The 24,054-nt window shown below is 41.6% G+C and overlaps 1 protein-coding gene across 1 annotated transcript; it reads left to right on the top strand.

Annotated features, from left to right (window-relative positions):
- Positions 1 to 8,016: 8,016 nt before the first annotated feature.
- Positions 8,017 to 19,594, top strand: rgl3b (ral guanine nucleotide dissociation stimulator-like 3b). The gene is made up of 17 exons (XM_026165862.2): positions 8,017 to 8,403; positions 10,341 to 10,630; positions 10,898 to 10,942; positions 11,048 to 11,247; positions 11,368 to 11,525; positions 11,611 to 11,853; positions 11,991 to 12,094; positions 12,435 to 12,519; positions 14,019 to 14,087; positions 14,645 to 14,731; positions 15,213 to 15,245; positions 15,563 to 15,684; positions 16,553 to 16,642; positions 16,920 to 17,049; positions 17,611 to 17,913; positions 19,020 to 19,134; positions 19,241 to 19,594. Exons 1-17 carry the CDS (start codon positions 8,380 to 8,382, stop codon positions 19,378 to 19,380), a joined length of 2,238 nt encoding a protein of 745 aa, XP_026021647.1. The 5' UTR covers positions 8,017 to 8,379; the 3' UTR covers positions 19,381 to 19,594.
- The last annotated feature ends 4,460 nt before the right edge of the window (positions 19,595 to 24,054 follow it).

Consider the following 24,054-nt stretch of genomic DNA (forward strand, 5'->3'; position numbering starts at 1 on the left):
TCCATGTGACTCTTTATGTATTCATATACCGAAGGCTTTAAGGTGCTCCCAGTATTTCAGCATTGGTGTCATTCTGATAGACCTGATGTGACTCGTGTCTTTCGGGTACTGGGGATAAGCTCAGGTTAGTTTCCTTTCTAAGCTTAAATGGTCACACTTTCTGTTCCCTGCTGGAACTGAGAGTGTGACCCCCCCCCCCCCCCCCCCCCCCTCAAAAAAATTCTATATATTGATTTTGAATAAATCCTTACAAAACTAACATATAAATGTCACATCTTTCCTTTTAGCTTTAAACTTAGAAAACATAGTTACAGTTTGTAGAAATCCATAAAATCCTAACTGCTGTTCTACGTTTGACCATGAGAGGGTGTGCATATCCTCACTACAGGTCATTCAGCGTGGCACAGTAAAATCACCTGTAGTGTGTAAATGCTGGCTTTACGTAAGTGTCTAATGACTAATGCGGGAAAGTCTGTCAGGGTTTGATAAAAATCAACTTTCTAGGAGTCATATCAACAACTCTGCAGTAATGGAATATGGCTGAATACTTTTAAAATACTCCGTTACGGTTCAGAGACAGGACCTTCAGTCAGAGAGCTGCCAGTAGACACACTTCTGGAAATGTTTTAATGCAGAGTGTTTTCAAACAGGTAACAGGATGCCCTTGATTTTGAATGAATACACTGCTAAAAAAAATTAAAGGAACACTTTGAAAACACATCTGATCGTTATGGGGAAAAATCATGTTGCGTATCTATATTAATAATTTTGGGGGGAAATTTGTAGGAAGGAATAGGATGCCACAATGTTTGATGAAAATGACAGTTATCAAATTATAGAGGGCTGAATTCAAAGATAAAGGAGGGAACAAAATGACATGGCAGGCTCGTCCTTTTTGCTGAAATTTCACTGAAACTCAAGAATGGTTCTCAGCAGTGTGTATGGTTCCCACGTGCTTGGGCTCCTCCCAGATCTGGCCCAGGGCAACACTGAGCTTCCAAACAGTTTGACGTGCAACCGAAACATGATGTCGCAGAGTTCTTCTGTTGGATTTAGGTCAGGTGATTGTGGGGTCCAGTCAATGGAGTCAGTTTCTTTATCCTCCCAGGAACTGCCTGCATACTTTTGTCACATGAGACTTGGCATTGTCACACACCACGAGGAATCCAGGACCCACTGGACCAGTTGAGGGTCTGACACTGGGTCCAGATATTTCATCCCAATATTTAATAGCAGTCAGGGTGTCGTTACCTACCCTGCAGAGGTTTGTGTGTCCCTCCATGGATATGATTCACTGTCAGTGACCTATCACCAAACCGGCCATGCTGAACAATTTTACAAGCCACATAATGTTCTCCGAGGCTTCTCCAAACCCTTTCATGGCTGTCACGTGTGCTCAGGGTGAACTTGGTCTCATCTATGAAAAACAAAGGGTGCTATTGGTGGACCTCAATAATTCTTGTAATCTATGGCAAATGCCAGTTGGACTCCATAATGCCGGGCAGTGAGCACAGGGCACACTACAGGACATCAAGCCCTCAGGCCACCCTCATTAAGTCTATTTCTGATTGTTCGGTCAGAGACATTCACACTAGTGTCCTACTGGAGGTAATTTTGACTTGATGCTGTACTTGAACCTGTATTTTTTTAAGCATTGTACTTTGTTTTAAAGAATTCAAAGACTTCTCAAGCTGTGTTTATGGTGCATGCACTTTGTCACGTTGACTCTGAGCCACCGCCTCAGTGTCGCTTCCCTCCATTTTCAGTACAGCTCCTCTGTGACACTAAGTAAATGTTTGAATAATGCCAATACTGAGTGAACTCCAAGTGTCACACCTTTCCTTCAAACCTGTCATCCACTGCAGCGCTACATGCTAGAGTTTCCACATGGACGATGAGTCATTCAAGGAAAGACATATCATACATGGTTGGAGAGACCACATGCAAAGAGGATTGAGATGCAAAATTCAGTGATATGAAGCCATGACACTATAAACACCCGTGACACATGCTACGATGCAGAACCGGAATACCATCTGCTACCTTCAAATCCATGCATCATTCTGTTTCTGAGTCAGCATGCACAGAGGGCAGGTTTGTGGTATTTCTTGGCCAAGACCTCGCTTATGTTACATTACCCATGACCGACTGATTTGATCTGCTCGTGGTTTGCGTAGATGCAGCGCGCTGATTCAGTAACCCACCTGACTTGCGGCATAATACATCATGCTCTATGAATACTTCCAGGGAACCTGGGTGAACAATGTTTAAGACCTCTGATCCCACAAGATGCTGTTTTCATAGCGGTTTCACGTCAGAGGTCCTGAAGTGGTCATCAAAGCTCGTTTTTTTCCTTCCAGAGAACACCTGAACAGCCCGAGAGTCATTTACAAGAGTGGTGGAGTCCTTAAGACTGACTGGTGTGCACTCACCGTCTCTGTGTGAGCCTTCTAACCCTGAACAATGTAACACAGCTTTTTGGTAATCCCTCAGTCGTTTCTAGTTCAAGCGCTTTTCCCCCCCTATTAAAAAAAGGCTGAGTAAAGATAATGAGGGCCGACTTCCTTGTTTTGTGTGTGGGATGCAAGCTAATATATTGCAGGGTATGTAATTTACCATTGTAAAGTTATAAATGCATAGAAACTATGAAGAACCACTTTACTGAATCAGTTAGCTCTTATAGAGTAACACCTTTGTAAAGGTAAGCTCAGTATTTCACTGTTATAGCTGTTCTAAATGCACAAGTTCACCATTTGTGGCTATAAAAGATTGAGACTAAATCCAAAATGGTGAACATGCTGTCGATAAACAACACATGTCCATTCCAGCTCCTGTCATGAGGTGATGCTTAGGGTGACATTCAAAAGGTATTCGTCTCAGGTGCTATGCAGATAAGAAACAGTCTGTCTGCATTCCGTACTGCTGCTGCACCTTTTGTGCGCAAGTCAACCTCTGAAGTCTTTGAATTCCTAAATCCAGAGTCTTCTATTAACTACCTGTAAATGTGTTTCTTTATGATGGGTTGAGGGACCCACTGGCCAGCTTTTCTTTATCCATTACTGCTTCGCAATATCATAAATCAATCAGGTATCTGGAGTCGAGAAGCAAATGCTGCTCTTTTGGCCCAATCATTAATCAAGACCGTACCGTACCCCGTATTCCAGATCAAAGCTTTTCCAGGAGAAACCCAGCTGCCAATCTCAGCAACATTGGTTGTTCTCTTTCTCAAGCATCACCACAATTCACTAGTTCCTAGTAAGACATCCAAATTGTTACTAAATGCAGTTGTTAGGAACCCTAACCCAATGACACTGAATGAGTGTAAATACAAAGCTTCCATTTCAGAAGCTAATAGAGGAAATCTCAAGTTTAAATTGTGATACAGTCTGCCAGACATACTTCAGCATGCAAGAAGATATGCATAGGTCTGAAGAAGTCTACAGGGGGCTGTTTTGTGAAGCGATGAGCTTGAACTGGATATATTTGGACCTGTGCATCACCACTTAGTGAGGACAAGTCATGTATGACATCACCCCAACAGTCTGCATGGAAGTGGGTAGACCCAGTTGAGAAAGGATTTTATTTTCCAAGAATGGGTTAGCTTGACTGCATCACATCATTTTTATTTATTCTAACAGCAGAAAGAGATTATTGCAACACAGAAAAAATGTATTCATACTAAATTGTTATATCTCAAATGAATTGCAGCACTGTAGTGGCCTCTAATAATGTAAGCTAACAAATGTTTAGCACTTATACTTTTAGATCTGTCTAAAAAGTTTAAAAAAGCAATTATTCTATTTTCTTCTTTTTTGACTAAATTTTTTTTATGTTATTTATTTATTCATTACATTTTTATCTTGCATTAATGTGAAATGCGGCTATTTACCATTGAGAAATGGTCACTAGTTGTCTTTTGCGAAGTTTTTTTTTTTTATTAATGTGTGCTCTTTTTTCATATTTTAATTTATCATCAGATATTTTTTGTGTCCCAAATTACAATTTAGTCCTTCACTTCAATGGTAAGAAACACCAGTGGACATTTTAGGTTATTGTCTAATATTTTTAAGAGGTATTCTGGCTGAAAGCTGCTTCATTTTTCAATGGGCAAAAAACCCAACCAACCAAACAAGCATCAAACTTCAATTTCAAAGCCAACATTATCTGTACAAACTTTGGAGCATAACATTTTTTCAGCAGCTCGGAGTTGGCTTACAATGATTTGAGATGCAATGACCATTTTTCTCAAACACACTGATTATTTGATGAGACAAGATCAGTTTCTAACCTAAATAGAATAATATGAGATGAAAGAGATGACAAAGAGAAACTGATGCTTCTTTCCTGTCCATATGTAATCGTTTTTGTAGGCTAATACTGTTTTAAACAGTCCAGACAAAAACGTGTAAATAAAAAATAGTGTATTTTCATTTTTAAATGTTGTTTTAAATCATTTTACATTAAATGTGTCCATTTAGTAAGGTGCCAGGGATAGACAAACAGCGGGGCTCCAATTCTGTGACATTCTGCTCCTTTTATACGTCATACAGGGTCCAGTCTTGTATTCTAGATAGCAAAGCCTATATTAGCATGAATATAATCCAGGGAAACAATTGACATAAATTTAAATTCACATCCCAAAAAGTAACTTTCTTATGTCAAAATCACTTTTCTGTGAATGAATTCTGCACATTATGGGGCGATCGTGGCTCAAGAGTTGGGAGTTCGCCTTGTAATCGGACGGTTGCCGGTTCGAGCCCCGGCTTGGACAGTCTCGGTCGTTGTGTCCTTGGGCAAGACACTTCACCCGTTGCCTACTGGTGGTGGTCAGAGGGCCCGGTGGCGCCAGTGTCCGGCAGCCTCGCCTCTGTCAGTGCGCCCCAGGGTGGCTGTGGCTACATTGTAGCTTGCCATCACCAGTGTGTGAATGTGTGTGTGAATGGGTGGATGACAGGTTGTGTAAAGTGCTTTGGGGTCCTTAGGGACTAGAAAAGCGCTATACAAATACAGGCCATTTACAGGCCATTTACATTAGCATGCAGAGTTTCTCAAAACAAAGTTTCTGCTTTAAGGAACTGAGCATGTTACAACTGGCCCGTGTTAGTAGTGCCTCTGGCCTCCCAACAGAACATGACGGCAGCATCATCAACAGTGACTAGAATTTGGTGGATGACGTCTAAGGGTGTCGTAAGTGTTAAAGCAGTGACGTAGCTTTAGGGAATCTCTGGCTGGAAAATGGAAACGTGATCTGCTCCGAGACAAAGTAGAATCAGGAAGTCTCTCCTATCAATTGTTTCACTGCTTTTGTTACCACAAAATACTTCAATACGACTTGTATGAGATAGCACCCATGAATAGTTGTGACCCAAAACATCTGGCAACGCTTGATCACGCATTTGTGGCTGAGTGTTTCAGGGAGTCCCTGAAGGAGACTAAACAAAGACAACGTGATGCTTTTGTTGAACAATAAAAGAAGGACGTGACTGAGCAAAATGCCAAGTACAGAAAAGAAGCACCAGCTTTTCACAGAACAGTTGGCTCTACGAAACGCTGGAGCCAGTGGACTGATGGAACACGAGCACACATACGCACTTATTTCCTCATAGTTCATAGGTTAGAGAACAAAAATAACATGGGGATTAAGCATACATATATTTCCATACAGATCATCAACAATAAAGTTGAATATAGCTTAAAAATCAATAAAATACATACTTAATTACATATAACTTGCTTTCTTTTTAGCAACAACATATCAGTGGAATCAGTGACAGACAGAAATCTGCAGATGTCCTGATCTTATGACAATATCAGGTGATCCTGATAACATTCTCCTACTTTGAATTTCACACATTTTTCCATACTTGTGTTTTCTGTGTAACCCTTTGGAACAGTCAGTAACCAACAAGCGCTTTGCTTATATGCTTTATGTTCACAGCGGAAAATGATGTGACATGTGCTGAGTTTGACATTAGAAGACTGTGTTTACATTCACCTGCTAAAGGAGAGGCTATGGACTCTGTTCCTGAATGGCCTGTTTTGGAATCTCACAATTAGCTTGAACGCCCGTCATGGTCTAATGGTGAACTTACAGAGATGTGTAGTTACTGGAGATTACTGAGGAAGACTTTCAGGCAGATGATGTAGGGGACAGCTTCTGAATATGATCGTGCTTAGTAACACCCCACTATAAAAATATCCATGCTTACATGATCAAGTTGGAGACTCTGGGCACAAATGTTTGATGGGACCTATCCAACTTTTCTTCTTTCCTCAATAACAAGACCTATACACACATAATAGCTCTGAATCATTACGGAGAGCAACTTTTCCCCCTTTCATAACTTGAGCTTTGGTATTCTACAAAATAATAATTCTATTATGAAGAAATAAAAATATATACCCATGTTTTTGGTTATAAAAGCACCAAAACCTAAAATTTGCTGCTTGGGTGTACTGCCAAGTGACATGATCCAGTGTGCACAATGCCTATGTGATAATCCAGCCTAGGTATTAGCAATAAAAGCATCAGTTTAAACACTCATTACCCAGAATGCACATTTTCTTTTTGGGTGATTAATACTGTAGCATTTTAAACAGGCTTCTAGTGCATATACACTATAATGTGTCATTTGAAACTATTACAATTGGGTCACTACAAGTCTTTAATCCTCTGAAAAGTTAATTCTTTTGTTAGTTTGGATGTAAGTTTGGGGTTTTGCTTTGCTCAAATGTATTATTCCTCTGCAGTGTTCTAGCAGATACCTGAATGTTTTGTGACAATTCCTCCCAACTTTGACTAATGCTCCAATTCGAGCTGATGATAAGCACCACCGCGCTTCCATGTGGGTATTTTTGGTGATGCACAGTCCTGTTTTTGTGGCAAACATATCTTTTGGAATTATGGACAAAAAATTCAACACTGGTCTCATAAGAAAGATTTACCCACATGCTCTTTTGAGACTAGATGTTTGTTTCCCCAAAGGTTTTAAATGCATTTCTTTTGCTTTGTCTTTCCTCGTTACCACATTGCTCACACGAAGACTACATACATTGTTATTACATGTAGTACATGACCAGTCCACACCTGGAATTCCTGCAGCTCCTGACCAGTCTTTTCATCAATTTTGGAGGGACATCCAGTTATATTTCCCCCCTTGTTGATTACTGTGCTTACTGTATTCCACGGTATAGATAATGCCTTGGAAATTATTTTGCAACCCTTTCCATTTCAGCAATGAGATCCCTGAAATGTTTTTTAGGCTCTTGCTCGGCCGTAGGAACCAGCAAGTCAAGGAAGGCCTTCAAGAGCAGTTGAACTTGACACAGTTTCATTAAAAGTCACTTGAACTGATGGCAGGTGTGCACTTGTATGTATTTATTTAAATTTTTACTTTTTAATTATTTCATTTGCATTTTTTAATCACTCTCTTATATTTAAATGTTCATTTGCTATTTCATCTAGGGTTTGAGAGTAACGAAATTTCTATTCTCTGTATGTCCTGTACATGTGGCAGAATTGACAAATAAAGTTGACTTTGACTTATTTCGATCCATAAAAGATTTTAGTTTGCTTTGCAGTTGAATTGTACATGTTACTGGTTGCAGTATGTGTGGAAAACGTCCTGAAACCATTTTGGCTATATTTATTTATTTACATGTAAAAACCAGATAGACTCACTTTAGCAGTCCGTGCTCTCTAAAACGGATAACTGTGGCAAGCTGGTATAGCTAGTTAGCTACAGCTTCTCGTCAACTTGCGTTTTGCAAAAAATAGTCCCACAGAATTAGTGTGTTTTTCTTAACCCCAAATAAACAAAAATGTGTTTATAGCCATAAACACTGTATCTATGTTTTATTTAACTCTTAACAAACACATGCAAGCAGGCACCTGTCCTTAAAGGGGAAAAGTAAGGCGGAGTCCAATGCGCCCCCTCCGCTCACAGACACACCTCAGCACTCACTCGGCTCCAGGAGTCGCCTCCTGTTTATAAAGCCGAGGAGGTTCGGTTAGTCAGGGAGACTGTCGACGAGGAGAGTCCGCAGAGGGTGTTAGAGGACTACTGCGGGTCAAGATGCCGTCCGCGTTGGTTTAAATATATGGAAACCACCCTAAGCGTTTGTATATCGGCATCAAATGTAACGAAGACGGTCCGCTGAAAGTCGGGATTTACCGCTAATTGTAAAAGGCGTGCGAATGTAGTTCGAGACGAAATTATTGGAGGAAAAAAAAAACACACACACACACACAAAAAGCATAGGAATAAGTTATCACACGAAGATGAAGCCCTGACCCTACTCTTCGGGAAGGCTGGAAGTTCATTTTAGGTTCAGGACCTGTTGAGATGAAACTCAGCGCTCCTTGAGCGACCAGGCGAAATGGGAAAATGGGAGATAACAATGGTAAGTCATCAGACATGTGCTGGAGGTGGCTGTGGGCTGTCACAGGCTCGTCTGTGCTGCACGAACTCTGCTTCCTCCTCCCAGGCGTTACATTTGAATAGCATTGCTTTTTAAAACGTTTAAAGACCTCCAGAATGTGTTTTAAAGGTGTTCCCATCTATCATAATAATCCCACTCCTGTCAAGTAAAGGGGCTATGGTGGTAAAAGCTGATTTTGTACTATTTGAACGCTGTCACGGTGCCAGCTGCAGTGCTTGCTTGGGGAAAAAAGTGCAACTTGAATAGCAGTCGTCATTTTCATGCCTACACATGCTTCTGTGACTCAAACGTATCGTTAGGCCTACAGAATTTCAAGTGTGACAACATGTTTGCTTCCCTGGTTATGTCTCGTTGGGTCCTCTGGATGAGCTCCATCATTGAACCCCAAAGCAGCTTGTTAACCTCAGTGATCGGCTGCACTCAGAGTCAGATAATAAATATCTATGCTTTCTCACTGTGAGATGGATTTGGCAGTGCTTAGTACCGCCAGCACACTGGGGACACTGTGAGTGGAAAACAGTTTTCCATTTGTGCTGCTCTGATTCCAGTTAGTATGAAGGACAGTGGGGCTGGAGTGTTACTGGTTAGCAGACATGGAGGCTGAACGTTTGCCACTGCAAAATGACTTTTTAAAAATGATTGACTAAAAAGCATGCAAGACCTCCCACCAGTTTAAGTGAGATGTCCGGAGCCTTTTAACAGTCTGTTACTTTTATCAGCTTTGTGTCTGTGCAAAGCCCACCTCATATATCATATATGGACTGAGCTTATGGGACGCTGTTTTCAGTACTGAGCTTTCAGTCTTGTTCAGCTGTGTACAGTAGTAACAAATTTCGTGTGACCCAGATTGCTTGGCACTGGCTATGAGCATCTAGAGGTGCAGTACAGAGTTAATGTGTAAAGTTTTCTCAGAATGTGAAAGCAACATGTCTTTGGTTTCAACATCAAGAAACTTTTTATTTATTTATTTGAGCTTATATGTCCTAAATTCAGGATATCTCAGCCTCAGCTGAAGCATTATTTACTTACGAGATGACAAGATTAAGTAGACATAGAAATGGATGAGAAACCGTTCAGTGTTGTTACTGGTGACATTTGACAGTTGTCCTCATATTGCAGCTGATTTTCAGTCTTGAGTGTTTTTTAAAAAAAAAAGAAAGAAAAAAAGATGTTTTCGGTTCCCTTCAAACAACCTTTGCAGATTATGATGCAGCTACTCTCTGCTGCAATGATAATATTTAAAAAAGTGCTGACTATTCAAGTTTTTTTTAATTTTATTTTATTTTTTAAACCTCCATTTCCCTTTCTTAAGTGCACTGAGTTTCAGGTGTCTTGTTTGAACTTTATGTAATGATAAACCAGTATGTTTCACTAAAAACATGACACCTGCTCTTGGCACTAACCAACTATAGTCCTCCAGTGCACCATTTTATTATTTTCTTGATTGCTCACTGTGATGGCAACTTTGTGCTCAGTGAGAATTTTGCTTTGATGTAATATTTGATGTGATAACTTATGATCTAAAAGGTCTATTTGTCCAAAAACATTTGTGTGTACCTACAAAATTCTAGGAAATTCTAGCTTTCTGCGTTGTGAAAATGAGTACTAAGTATTTTCTCAAGCTAGCACAGCTTGTTTGCGCACCGATAGTAGACTTGGTTATGACTATAAACAAATATTATGTAGTTGCTGTGGTTCATGTGGGATCAGTGTGGCTTTTTGTAGTGCTCGTTTTTCTGCAGGATCATCTGTGTGTTTGGGTGTGAGGGCTTGCTATTTTTACCTTTTTGTGTGTCAACCTCTGACACTAATGTTGTGACCTGAAACATTCTTCGGTATATACAGTGTGTGTGTCTGTGCATGTTTTCAGCTCTGATGATCGCTGCCTTTGTTCCCAGAACCCAGTGCAGGAGTGGGGCGAAGAGACGGAAGACGGCGCCGTTTACGGGGTCACCCTGCGTCGAGAGCCCGTCCCGTCCTCCGCAAACGCTACTGAGGGGAGCCCATGCTCTGGTTTCGTGCAGTACCGAACCTGCAAAGTACGACGACTGAAGGCCGCCACCCTGGACCTGCTTGTAAATCACCTCCTCGACTTTGGCTGCCAGGAACAGGACTACAGCAGGATCTTCCTCTCCACGTACAGAACCTTCACCAGCCCAACGAAGCTCATAGAGCTACTCTTTCAGAGGTACCGATGCTTGTTGTACATGCAAAGTTGGCTGTTGTGTTGCTTGAGTATCTTTTCTTCTGTTGTTTCCACCTGATGAAGCAGTGGCCTTCAGCCAGCTTTGATGTAATAATCAGTAGCTTGCAGGTGCTCATTATCCAGAGGCTTACAACAACAGCTATTATGCACAGAAAGGTTTTAGACTGTGGTTAGCAGCAGGTTTAAGTATTTATAATATGCAAACAAAACAATAACAAATGAATTTTTGTTTATGTTTTTTATATCCAGAGACAGTGTTTTGTCAGATCTGGATAATGGCAAATGTTACCGGAGGTAGGTAAAGTGTATATGAAGCGTGTCTCTATTATGTTTCTGCTGTGTCTCCTTGGCTTAATGTGTCATTTAAAAATGTAACGGCGTTTCTCCTGCCTTCTCCAGCCCTCTGTTGGCCTTTGTCCAGACGTGGTTGGATGAGTACAGCGAGGACGTCAGGGACCCTCCCCTACACCCGGCGCTTCGGTTGCTCTTGGATCACCTGAGGATCAGCTCTGCGGTGCATGACAGCATGCGCAGCCAGCCCAACTTTTGCTCACTCGCCGGGCAAGCTGAGGAGCTGCTCAGGACATTCCAGAAAGAAGGTGATCCTTCGCTGCGTAGCATGACCCAGCAATTATGGCCACGCACAACAAGTTGTTTCATAACTTTACTTCGAGGCCTGATTGCACTTTTATGATTATTGCTGATGCTGGCTCTTTCAGAAGTGGCATCAAGTGGCAGTTCTGCTTCTGCAGATCTTGAGCAAGATGATCTGGGGTCTGGTGATGAAGATTCAGGCAGTGAAAACTCTCAGGATCAAGGTGGCATCATGGATTTTTCTGCTGCAGCCATTGCTGAACAGCTCACTCAAGTGGACTCTGTATGTTAGAGGAGAACTTTACACCATTTCCCCCCATGTTGTATTATAATGATCAGAGCCTGATTTGGTTTTCTTGATGTTCCAGGCTCTCTTTGCCAAAGTGGTCCCATACCAGTGTCTGGGCTGTGTATGGTCCCAGCGAGACAAGAAGGAAAACATGTCGCCCACCATCCGAGCAACCATTGCACAGTTCAATGCAGTCACCAACCAGGTCATGGGGTCGCTGCTCTGCCAGCCTACAGATGGCAGTCCCACTTCCTCCCCTCTAGCTCCCACCTCGCCAGCGCAAAGGGCTCGCATCATAGAGAAGTGGATCAAAGTAGCGCAGGTCAGTTGAAATGCTGTGGTTGTGTTGCATCTTTTAGGCATCTGGATGCTAATATTGGTTCTAAGTCACAACACAAGAAGTACTAATGGGTTATTTTTAAATGATGTGCATCCACTGAGTACAAGTTTATTCTACAGGAGTGTCGTCGCTTGAAGAACTTCTCTTCTCTCAAGGCGATCCTGTCGGCACTGCAGTCCAATGCCGTTTACAGGCTGAGGAAGACCTGGGCGGCTGTCAGCAGGTATGGTTGGATAACTGCAGGTTCAAAGGCCACTTTTGCTTTTGCTGTTTGTGTAGTTTGCTACATAATCATCATTTAACGAGCGGTTTGAACCCTCATTAAGGTCAATTTATGGAGCAGGTCAGCAAATGCTGGGCTGTGACCCATATTATAGGTCGGTCATGAAACGCTGCAGTAAGCAAATTCTAAGTTCAAAGATGAGTGAGACACAACTTTTTGTGGTTTTCCTTTAATGGTGTAAACAGGCAGTAATATGTCAAGTTTTAACTCCTGCCATCCAGTATAATTGTTAATAATTAAAATATCTGATGGCTGTGGCTCTTTATCATTGTCTTTGCAGAGATAACGTGGCTGCGTTTGATAACCTCTGTGCGACCTTCCCTGATGAGAATTGTGTTCTGACCAACAGAGAGTTCCTGATGGAGGTGAGACTGAAACTTCTTACATATGCTTTAGTGTTTGCACTTGTACTCGTCCATTTAGACTTGTGCCATGTTGAAAGCTTACTTCAGGGTAAATGATCTATAATACAATACATTGAGGGGGGAATACCAATGATCCCTTATAACCAACACCTGGCGTCAGCGGGCAGGAAGAACTCCCTTTTCACAGGAAAAGGCCTCTGGTAGAACCAGGCTCTGGGAGGAGCAGCCATCTGCTCTGAGCAGTTTGGAGAGAGGGGACAGGGAAGGAAGTAGAACATAAATTTTACCTGCTGCTTGATGAGAAGTTTACATGTTTGAGTGGTGCATCATTTGACACCAGGTGTGTAAATTTCCTTAGAGCAAGGTTTGATTCTGATACTATTCTGAAACCTTGATACTCACAAGGCATTACTGGGAAATGTGGTAATGAACAGGCAAAATAAACCCGCAGGTGCTCAGAGCTATGCAGAGATAGTGGTAAACATTTGATTGGAATTTCTGTTTCCTGGTTCATTATCATTGTTTTTAATGTTGTAAAGTCTAAACATTTAAATTCTTCACCTATAAATTTCCACAGTGAATGCATAGGGTTGATTCTTGAACTCTGTGCAGATCTAAGGTTAATGTTTACCAGTGCAGAGAAGTCAGCCCGAGCAGCTGTGCATAATTTTCTCTCAGCAGTCAATTGAGATGATTTGAGGTTAATTGAAATCACTGAGATTAGTTTTCTCTTGAATTGTTTACATTGTAAATTTACATTAATGCTAAAATTACAACAGAATCTGAAGTTTTAAAAGCTACAAAGATTGTTTCACATGCTTAAAGTTTGGAGAATATTAGTTTGGAGGTGATTGTTTTCCTGTTTCATGTTTGTTTTTGTTTTTTTTGTTTTTTCACTCTTAAGAGAGTTTAATTTTTGAGTTCATATGTACAGAAATGTTTACCGGTGTTTCGATGGCAAACTAGAACACAATGTTTTCAATTTCTCTTCTTTTAAGTTTTGTCTCCTTGCGGCAACTGTGTCAGCCGTATCTTGTGTCTGGCTACTGTAGAAGTGTTCAATAGAGAAATGGATTAGATCACCAAAACTTTCTGTACATAGCAACCGCAGCTTCACAATAACATGCTTTATTCAGTGAAAAATGACCTCCCCCTCCACTTTTCAGTGTTTTATTCAGCCAGTGTTTTTTATTGATGTAAAAACAGTCACTCCCTCTTATAGGGAGCTTGAGTCTGTTTTGAGAGTCGTGAAGCTTGCAAGCCTCTCTTCCTTTGAAAGCTAACTGTTAAACAGGATATCTGAGTTAATGTGTAATAAAGTCTAATATTGCACCAAAGAAACAAGTAGAGGCTGTACTGTTTCATAAGCTGGCACACGGGCCGGCATCTTTTACATGCTGCTTTACATACATATACTGAACACTAAGAGCACACAGACGGGAGGGGAAATGATCCAAATAACACTGAACTGAATATAGCTTTGTCTGACTCTGTGACAGGATGGAGGTCCCACGCCTGATAACGTTTCTCCAAGGATGTTGAAACGGTGTCCACTCTCCAGACAGATGGTAAGCCATTCTTCAGGGTGGGGTGGGGGTGGGGGGGTGACAGGGTTCTGACAACATGCGATGCAACCAGTGTCATTTATGGCTGAATTTGACGTAAGCTGATACTACAACGTCATCCTAGGACTCTCTTTTCACGTGATGCAGAATTTGTTTTCAGCTTTTGAAAAGGGATTCATGCAAAAAATCCCTGTCCTACATTTCAGCAAGGCACAAGAGAGCTGATTTCCCTGAGTGTGGGTGGAGTATCTATCTATCATGGCACAAGCCCCAAACTATGTTTAGCTCCACTCAGTGCTGAGCAAGTTTCAAATGGCCTCAGATCACCAGGATTATAGGACAGTAATAATAGACCTGGCTGGGGTCTTGTATGAGTCATATGCACATTCTCCTGGGTTGTAATAAGACCTCACAGTGCTGCTAACAGGTCCTGTCTTGTCTGAATGTTGTAAATTTTAACCCATTAGCCACAATAAAGCAATAAAAGACCAGCTATATTGGCACAAGAAAATATAACTGTTTCCCTATTAGCTGTGTGCTTACGTGTCGTCTGCCTGCAGAGTACATCAAGTGGAGCGGTTCCATACCTCGGCACGTATCTGACCGTCCTCACCATGCTGGACACTGCTCTGCCAGACACTGTGGAGGTACTTTTGTCTAACACGTCCTCTGGATATTATTTCATAGACTTAAGGGTTCAAAGTGTTCACAATGTGTTGGATACACTCAGTATGTATGCAACACTATATACTTTGAAACCTGATTAAATGATGTATGCGCTGCCATCAGATGCTCTTCATGGGAGATTATAAACATATAAACTTCAGCCTCAGGAAAACTCCATTTTGCCCATTTATATACAGATAAATAAACTTGGTTCTAGTAGTAACTGAGAGACTTTTTGGCTCATTCAGCCATTTCGGTTTCCCAGTTACTGTGTTTTGGTGTTATCATCTTGGCCTGGGAAACTACTTTTATCATGGAGAACTCCGTTTTCAGTGCATAAATCACCCCTGATAACTAAACTGGAAAAACATAAGGGTGTATCATTTAATTTAGTGCTGCTATTGTGTCACTTCGCAATTACAATATAATAAATGAAATACTAACAGTGTACTGTTTTTACAGGGTGGACTTATAAACTTTGAGAAGAGGAGGAGAGTAAGTGTTTTTTATTGTCACTCCTTGTTTTTGTTTGGCTTTGTTTTTGACTGCTGGGAGGGGGGAGAGGGGGAAGGCATAGTTGTGCATATAAGACCGTCAGCTCTTTGTTAACTGAGTTTGAACATTTACATTCCTACACCTTAGTAAGTGTCGGGCTGAAAGCTTTTTTTTTTTTCTTTAAGATTTGCACAGACTGTGATTAAAACACAAAAGCTGTGTAACCATAAAGAATCTCGTTGTTGTGTCACTATGCGGAAGCAACTGTCAGCCTGGTTTATCTGTTTATTCATCAACATGCCTCTCCTTGCCTACAGGAATTTGATGTTCTGTCACAGATCCGTCTGCTGCAGGCTTCCTGTTCCCAATACAGTCTCGGACACCAGCCCCGCATTGCTGCCTGGCTGCAGAGACACAAGCTGCTCACTGATCAGGAGAGGTGAGCTGAAACACCCTGATTTTAACATGGACATGAAAGGAAGGCCATCAGAGAAGACATAATATACATAATACTGTCATGTGATTGTTAAATCTCCATTTGGATGAATAAAGCTGCTTTCCTTTGATATTACTCCACTCAAAGGATCATTTGATAATGTTTCCACTGACTTTTTGGTGGTAGAAGAACAAATCCTTTTGTATTCATAAGCTAATTGTTGGATTGGATTATTGGAATGAACCCGAGGTGTTATATGGGTTTTTTTTTTTATTTTTTTATTTTTTAAATAAACACGCTTATTCTTGTAGCTGATGTGAAATGGCAGGGGTGTTTCTAGCCACACTCTAAGAGTACTCTCCACTCTTTTTATATATAAAAAAAATATAATATATATATGTATTTGGCAACACTGATTATATAAATAATCAGTGTTGCCAAACCTGCTGCCCTTCATTGCTTATGTGTGTCTGACATTTAAAATATGCATGATGGCTTTGTCTCATTGTGTCATGTTGTAAATTGGTAACTCACCCTAGACATGATGCAGCTGTGTCAAATGTCCTATTTACCTGAGATTGCTTCAGTCAAAGATGTCTGACTTTGTAAAATGCCTCGACTCCCCCCTCTTGTATCTTCCTCACCTTCTGTGCACCAAACTCTGGCGCTGACTAACATGCGGAGGAGAGGATGTGCAAACTGAGAATTGAGAATGGGGGAATGTTCGCTAGCACCTTTCAGAAAGTCTGAAAGTCTGCCTGTGCTTTTTTTCGAGTTCTTTTTCTGAGTTTAATTTTTTGAGTTTGGAATGAAGTGATATGTCAGTAAGATGTCAGGTACCCTGGTGCTCAGTAACATCTTCTTATTACAGCTACGAGCTGTCGAGACGCCTGGAGCCTCCTGTGGACTTGTGTTCGCCACCTCCATGGAGCCAGCGCACACTCTCGATGAAACTCTCCTTGTGAGTCTCATGCTATAGTCCAGTTTGCATATTCAAACATGCACATTATACTAAGCACAAAGAGCTGCACGCAAAACTTAGAGTAAAGCCACTGTTGGTTCACATTACATGTTTTACCTCACTATAAGAACAATGAGATGTTTAGATTACAACTTGTGGTATGCAGTAAAATGGAAGTGAATCGTGTGATGTGTATACTCTGGTATTAAACTACATTGTTCAAGTAACTGAATGGTGCGGGTGTGGCATTTCTAATGAAAGCTCATTCTGTCTTCAGTCTCAAGATGGCGAGTGACGGCACTAAGAAACCGCCTGCTGACCAGATCAGTCTTTCATCTTCTGGATCCAGTGGGTCTGAGATGGAAGATCTGTCCTCCCCAAACCCAAACTGTTCCATCAAGCTGCAGGTAAACGGCCGTGTTTAGCTGCGTGCATCATTGTAGTAATTTCCCCGAATGTTTTGTGTCCATCCTTTGTCATTGGCTGCATTAACAGTGGAGCCTTTGTTGAAAGCTTTGTCACGCTGTGCCTTCAGACTGGGTCTCTCGGTTTTAGAATAAGTCACTGTTTACACTGTACAAACAATTACCCTTTTTAAAGCAGTCAGACAAACCTCTGAAACATGGGAAGTGTTTTTGTTATAAAGTGATTCTATGAATTGATTAGCTTTCAGAAGTAAAATGCACTGAATGTCTTTTTAAAAACTGAAAAAGTTACATAATCTCTACTTCACAAAAGGGCAATCGAAACTAGCGTGAGCTCTCCACAAGTGGAGTTTGTATCGAGGAGGTGCTTAGCTGAGCTGGAGTAGTGTTTAATGGGCTACAGTCCTCTGCTTCACCATGGTTCAATAGCCTAGCTTTCCCCTGCAGACCAGACACTTGTGAAAGGCTTCAAATACTCTGACACAATAATACTCAGCAGTCTTCTTTCTCTCATTTCTGTCCCCCATCTTCTGTCCTCTGCAGTCCTTTCACAGCTCTTACAACAACGTATCCGAGTCCTTCTCTTTGTCCTCGTCCTCCTCTTCCTCGTCCTCTCCCAGCATCTCAGCTGCTTCGTCTGCAGACTCCCCTGACTGCCAAGCAGACCCCAGCTCTGCAGCCTCGCCCTGTGGGGGGGCACGGCCGAAGCCTCAAGCAGCCCACCACAAGCGCTCGGTGTCTATGACCTCACTGCCCGTGTACAACCGTCAGGTGGATGACTCTTGCATCATCAGGGTGAGCGTGGATCTGGGCCACAACAATGGCAACATGTACAAAAGTATCCTGGTGAGTTCATCCTCGCGTTGTGATGTATGATGTTCAGTAACTGGAGAATTTGACAGTTTGTTTATTTTCTTGCTTGTTTTTTTTAAAGATCTCTAATTACACTTAGTCATCTGTAAACAAAAAGTAAATGATATTTACTGTTCTACACATCGTACAGGACATACTGGTGGAATATTTTGTAACCATGCAGCTGTCCTCTGAATAAATCCTGGACTCCACCTGAGTCTCACTTCTCAGGATCTCATGCGTAGCACCCAACGATTTCTATCAGAAGTTATCCCTTTATAACAAAAACACTCCTTCAGCCTCCTCATCAACTTGAATCGCCTTTCTGTTTTCAGTGCAAGGCAACGCATGCATAAAACCTGAACTTACACTGTATTATTTTAGTTAGTAGGCCTGTGTCGCTTTCCCTCATTGGGTCTGCTGATATTTTACCCTCCCTTGGTAGAATGAAGTGAGCTGGCTGGGTCTTTGTATACAAATTATACAACTTTGAACTGCAGCAGCACAATAATTTGCCCCACTTAGCAAATCTGCCCCTTTATTCAAATCTTCATTCAGTTCGACCATAACGACTATCAGAACATATGATTGGCCTTTTGCGTTTACTTCACCTGTTACTGCTTTTCTATCTTGGGGTGGAGTTAGTGTGAATACCTACGATTCAAATAATTTGCCTTATATCGTTCATATCTGCAAAAGTAGAGGTAACCTTTAGAAGTGAAACCAGCTTCAGTTATATCCTTAAAACAAGTGCTACAGCGAGTAGTTCATTCTCAGTGGATGTGATCAGGAGAACTGATCCTTCTCATCATTTGTCACAAAGTCAGACTTTTATGGTAACGGTAAATTCAGATTTGAGGGCGGAGAAACTTTGTTCCAACTGCTGAAAATAAGCTTTTCTGTGAAGGTCACAGTTGTGAGTGGGACAGGGCTACACCTTAAGGCTCAGAATGCTTCTATTGCTATTGCAGTGCTCTTTGAATGTGTAATATGAGCCAAAGAGGTAATGCTCCTTAAACGCAGTGGCCCATGAACTTCCGTCTTCACTATTGTGTGTGTGTTTATGTGTAACAGCACTCGTTATTCTTTGTTTTTCATAGCTGACCAGCCAGGACAAAACTGCACAGGTGATCCAGAGGGCATTGGAGAAACATCACCTTGAGCACATGACCTGGCAGGACTTCACCCTGACACAGGTCATCTCTCAGAGCAAAGGTCAGAAGAGAACTCCTTTATAAAAAAAATTGCTTAACTGGTGACAGGAAGGAAAATGCTCTTCTGACAGTGATTTTGTTGTTGTTGTTTCTCTTCATCTTTCCAGAGTTTCTCATACCAGACAAGGCAAACGTCTTCTATGCTATGTCTACAACAGCCAACTTTGACTTTGTTCTGCGCCACAAGCACAAAAGCCAGAAGAAACCACTGAGAGCAACCGCTAGTCTCGGACGATTCACAAAGTAGAAACTTTAACGTGCAAATTCTCTGACTGCAAAATGAACTGAGCTCTGCTGTGCTTCTGCATAATGGCCTTTATTTTTAGAGGCTTCTTGAGGAAGATGCGTGCTCTGTTTCAGTCCTCTTTGGCTGCTGAAAGGGCTTAAAATAGGACTAGAAGACTCCCCACATAGGACGTGTGAGAAGGGGAGAGAAAGACCCATTTCTTTGCCTCCAAAAATGTCACTTCCAATAAATGCCTTGACCCAAAGATGCACAGAATAATGCCTTCCTCTCTTGAGCAACACGTGCTGGCTTCAGTGGCCTATCTATATGTGAACACTGAGCATTGACTGGCTATTCCCCTGCACAACTGGGTGCTGTTAATAACTGGCGCCTTAAAAAGGGAATCGAGGTCAGTTGCTGCGTAAAGGCGGTGAAGTCCTGGGGCCCCGCAGCAGGCTGTCAGCTCTGACATGGCTCAGTGCACTGAAGTGTTGGCACGCCAGTGCCGTGTGAGAAGTGGGCGGGGCCGTTATCATCAGGGATCAGTGCGTACCCTGGGAATTTCAGAAATTGCTCCTCCGGTGTTGCTGTGATACTCGCTGTGTGCAAGTGGCAGCTCCGACTGGAAGGATTACATTCTTAAGATTGGGTAACAGAGGCAGCAGATATTTTTGATGGACTGGAGGGGATGTACATGTGGAAACTGCTGCTGAGTGCTGGGGGGGTTAACTGTGATTCTATGAATTGATTAGCTTTCAGTGTTAGCGCTTTGGCTAAGTGAAGTTGGCTTGCTAAACTTCTTTTTTTTGATCTATTTATTGTTACAGTGTCTCCTTTGTGATTCACTCTGACTGCACTTTCATGTAACATATTTTTGACTGTTGGGTCGTCTCAGCCCAAAATACTTTGCATTTCGAAAGAAAATGCTTGTACATAATTTAATTTCCTCATTTTTGATGAATACGGAGAATATTTTAACTGTAATTGTTTCTGTTTTTTGTTTGTTTTTTTTAAAATACTTGAACAAATTGTTTCTTTCGTTTGAAGACTGCATTTGCCCGGTGCATAAATGGCCTGTTGTGTGTGTGTGTGTTTTTTTTTTTTTTTTTTTTTTTTTTTTTCTCCCCCCTCCTCCCTCAAGCCTAATGAGGAGTTCATGTACCGTATATCTAATCATTTCAATTATGTCAGTTGCTGCAAAACTTGTGATAGTGCATGACGACCATATAGTTAAAGATCCAGAGAGTATTTGCAAAGATTAGTTGCACTATGAGTTGACACGCATGGTATGTGTCAAGTTTAAGAACTTCTGTCATCTCACTGATCTGTTCTCTTGATCCTCTACATTATATTCTGAAAACTACAGAGTTTTTCTTTTCAACTTTAACCTCCCCCCCCCTTTTTTTTCTTTTAATGGCTAAGAGCTACAGTTAAAAAAACAAGGGACTCTGCTTTTTAAAACCAGAATTCAATATGCAATACAGAGCTGTATCTCAAGCTTCATATTAAACATTTTTGTCAGTTATATTTTTCTCAGTGTCTTCTTCTACCAAATGTGGTGTAGCCAGAGGATGCAAATCTCCTGTTCCACCACATTCAATTGTAGTTACATAGCACCAAATCACAACAAAAGTCACCTTAGTGGTCAAAAGTGGTTAATATTGTAAGGTAAAACCTCCTAAAATAATCTAGATAAAACCCAACAATCAGACAACCCCATATGAGTGAGCACTTTAGCAACAATGGGAAGGAAAAACTCCCTTTCAACAGGAAGAAACCTCTGGGAGAGCCAGGCTCAGGGAGAGGGAGACGAGACAAAAGACATGCTGTGGAAGACAGCAAGAGATTATTAACTCCCCAACATCCCAAAGGTGCTGTAATGGATTGAGATCTGCTGACCGTGGAGTCCATTTGAGTACAGTCAACTCACTGTCATGTTGAAGAAACCAGTTTGAGATGATCTGAGCTTTTGTGACACTGTGTGTTATCCTGCTGGAAGCAGCTGTCAGAAAATGGGTGCACTGCAGCCATAAAGGGATGGACATGGTCAGCAACTATGGTAAGCTGTGGTGTTGACAGATTGGACTGAGTGTGCCAAGAGTTCAGCCTGAACTGATGATACAAAATTTAATGTTCAGGCCAAATTTCACAGCAGAAATCCAGACTTTCTTTTTCTGTTGATCAATTTTTGATGAGCCTGAATTAAAGCTTCTGTTTCTGACAGGAGTGGCACCCAGTGTGGTCTTCTGTTGCTGCAGCCCATCTGTTTCAAGGTTCCACATGTTACATATTCAGTGATGCTCTTCTGATACCTTGATTAAAACTGGTCATTTGAGTTACTATTACTTTCCTATCAGCTTGAAGCAGTCTGGTGTTTCTGTCCTGAAATCAAAAAAAGCATTTTCACCCAGAGAACTGCCGCTAGCTGGATATCTCATTTTTTTGGACGATTTTTTGCAAGCCCTAGAGGTTGTTGTGTGGGAAAGTCTCAGCAGACAAGCAGTTTGTGAAATACTCTGTCCAATACATCTGGGACCAACAACCATGCCACAATCAAAGTAACTTTCTTAATGCTGTGTTTGAACTTCAGCAGGCCGTTGTGACCATGTCTACATAATTAAATGCTCTGAGCTGCTGTCGGATTAGATATTTGTGTTAACAATAAGTTTGACAGGTGCACCCGAAAAAGTGGCTAGTGAGCTTTAAATCAAATTAATATAACCTAAAGGTGTTCCAGTAAGGTTTATTTATTTATTGCTAATGAAACAAGAACTAATTAAAACAAGACATAGACTAATTGACGTCTTTCTAAAATCAAAAATGCATCTTTCCACTATTTTCATCTTTTTTATTAGATCGACTCATCAGTTCCTCCAAGACTTACCTTTTAAATTATTTTCAGAATCTAAAAAGCAAGTATGACCTGTAACACTTCGAGCGAGGAGAAAACTGCAAATAGACCACGCATTAAAAGATAATTAATCATACTTACATACTTTATTTAGTTTGAAGTGGTTTCCGCAATGTTTGACGTCACTGACCCCTGCAGGCGCTCGTGCGTGGTACATCAATGTCGTTACTGCTCGCGCCTGTTTCTTTCAAAGGTTCAAACACACAAGTTAAAATAAGTTACTGCGATTTTTCCCCCACCCACACAAATATGGCTGCAACAAAGTGTATCTATCTCTTCCCAGCTTCAGTGGAGAAGAGTCAAGCTGCTCACCAATGTTACCAAGTGTTAACTAGCTAACAGTAACATCTTTTGTAAACGTACAAAACCAAAATAGTTACACAGTAACTATGGTATAGCTTTCACCACTAGATGGCGCCAGAGCACTATCTGCTCAGCAAAGGGCGAGTTAATTTACGAGCAAACTGCATTGACGTGGAGTAGCCACTCGGCTGTAGCACTGGCTCACTACACTGAATATCAGGACAGTTGGTTTATTATACACTTTACATCCATCCATCCATCCATCCATCCATCCATCTTCATCCGCTTTATCCGAGGCCGGGTCGCCAGGTTAACACTGTTTTTTAAAAATTAAATATAAATAAATAATACAAATATATCTAAGGGCTCAGCCCAGGAGCTGCTCGGTGGTTTACCTGATCACAGGATAAGCACCGGATGGTGGACCATCTACCCAAACAAAGAACTTGGCAGCAATAGATGCACACTCAGCAAAGGGATGTGGGTTCTGGAGTCATTAGATGAGACCTGCCTCACACTGTGTGTATGTGTGTAAGAGGTTGATGCACAGGTCAGCAGTTCTGGAGGAGAAACAGGACACTTTCTCATGTATTATGCATGCCTGTGATGTCCGGCAGTGAGCTCAGCTGGGTGCGTGAGCTGCATGTAGCCACGGAAATAGTGCATCATCCGTGGCCTTCGCTCTGACTGATCAAGAACAATTCTCATCTGACTTTGGAGCGGTGCTGTGCAGAGGCCACACGAGACGTTCTATGAGGATGGACTAGACACAGAGTCGTTGTCAATAAAACCGATGATCTTCACCTCTCTTGACCATGGAGTGTTTGAGGAAGTTAGAGGGTTTCAGTTCATGTTCACGCACACTCTTAAACTGAGGTGTGTATCCTGTTTTTGGCCCGCTGTGGATACATGTTATGAACATCCGCATGGTCAGAAAACGATGAGACTAATTTCTTTTGCCATTGCTTATAAATCTGCAGGCTTGTGGACTTATGTTTTAACTTTTGCACCCACATCTGTGATTCACTCCATATACATTCCATAGAAGCAACTTCTTTTTATCCAGTGAAAGCCATTAGATAAAATCATGTCATGGTAAGACACACACACACACACACACACACACACACACACACACACACACACACACACACACACACACACACACACACACACACACACACACACACACACACACACACACACAAAATCAACCAGCAAATAAAACTTAGCAGGTTCTGTTGCGGTCAGGTAACTGATCCAGTGACCCCTGTAACTTGTGCATTTCTTTGCACAGGGTGTAATGATATCACATCCTGTGTGGTGGGTAAGGGGGAAGTGCAGCAAGTGCTTGCTTACGGTGGCCAAGCTTGTGATTCTAATTTTTCTTCTCTTGCATCAAGATGAAGTGCAGCATGTGAAAGACGACTTGTCCTTATCTTTATGAAATTCACTGCTGTTTTGTTTGTACTCGTAGGGAA

This window comes from Astatotilapia calliptera, chromosome 4, assembly GCF_964374335.1.
Source record: "Astatotilapia calliptera chromosome 4, fAstCal68.1, whole genome shotgun sequence".
NCBI classification, from domain to species: domain Eukaryota; kingdom Metazoa; phylum Chordata; class Actinopteri; order Cichliformes; family Cichlidae; genus Astatotilapia; species Astatotilapia calliptera.

Excerpts from the sequence above, each read along its gene's own strand:
- rgl3b (XM_026165862.2), top strand. The coding sequence starts at position 8,380 with ATGGGAAAATGGGAGATAACAATG. Across the intron at positions 10,943-11,047 it reads AATGGCAAATGTTACCGGAG|CCCTCTGTTGGCCTTTGTCC; the intron begins GTAGGTAAAGTG and ends TGCCTTCTCCAG. Across the intron at positions 14,732-15,212 it reads CTCTGCCAGACACTGTGGAG|GGTGGACTTATAAACTTTGA; the intron begins GTACTTTTGTCT and ends CTGTTTTTACAG.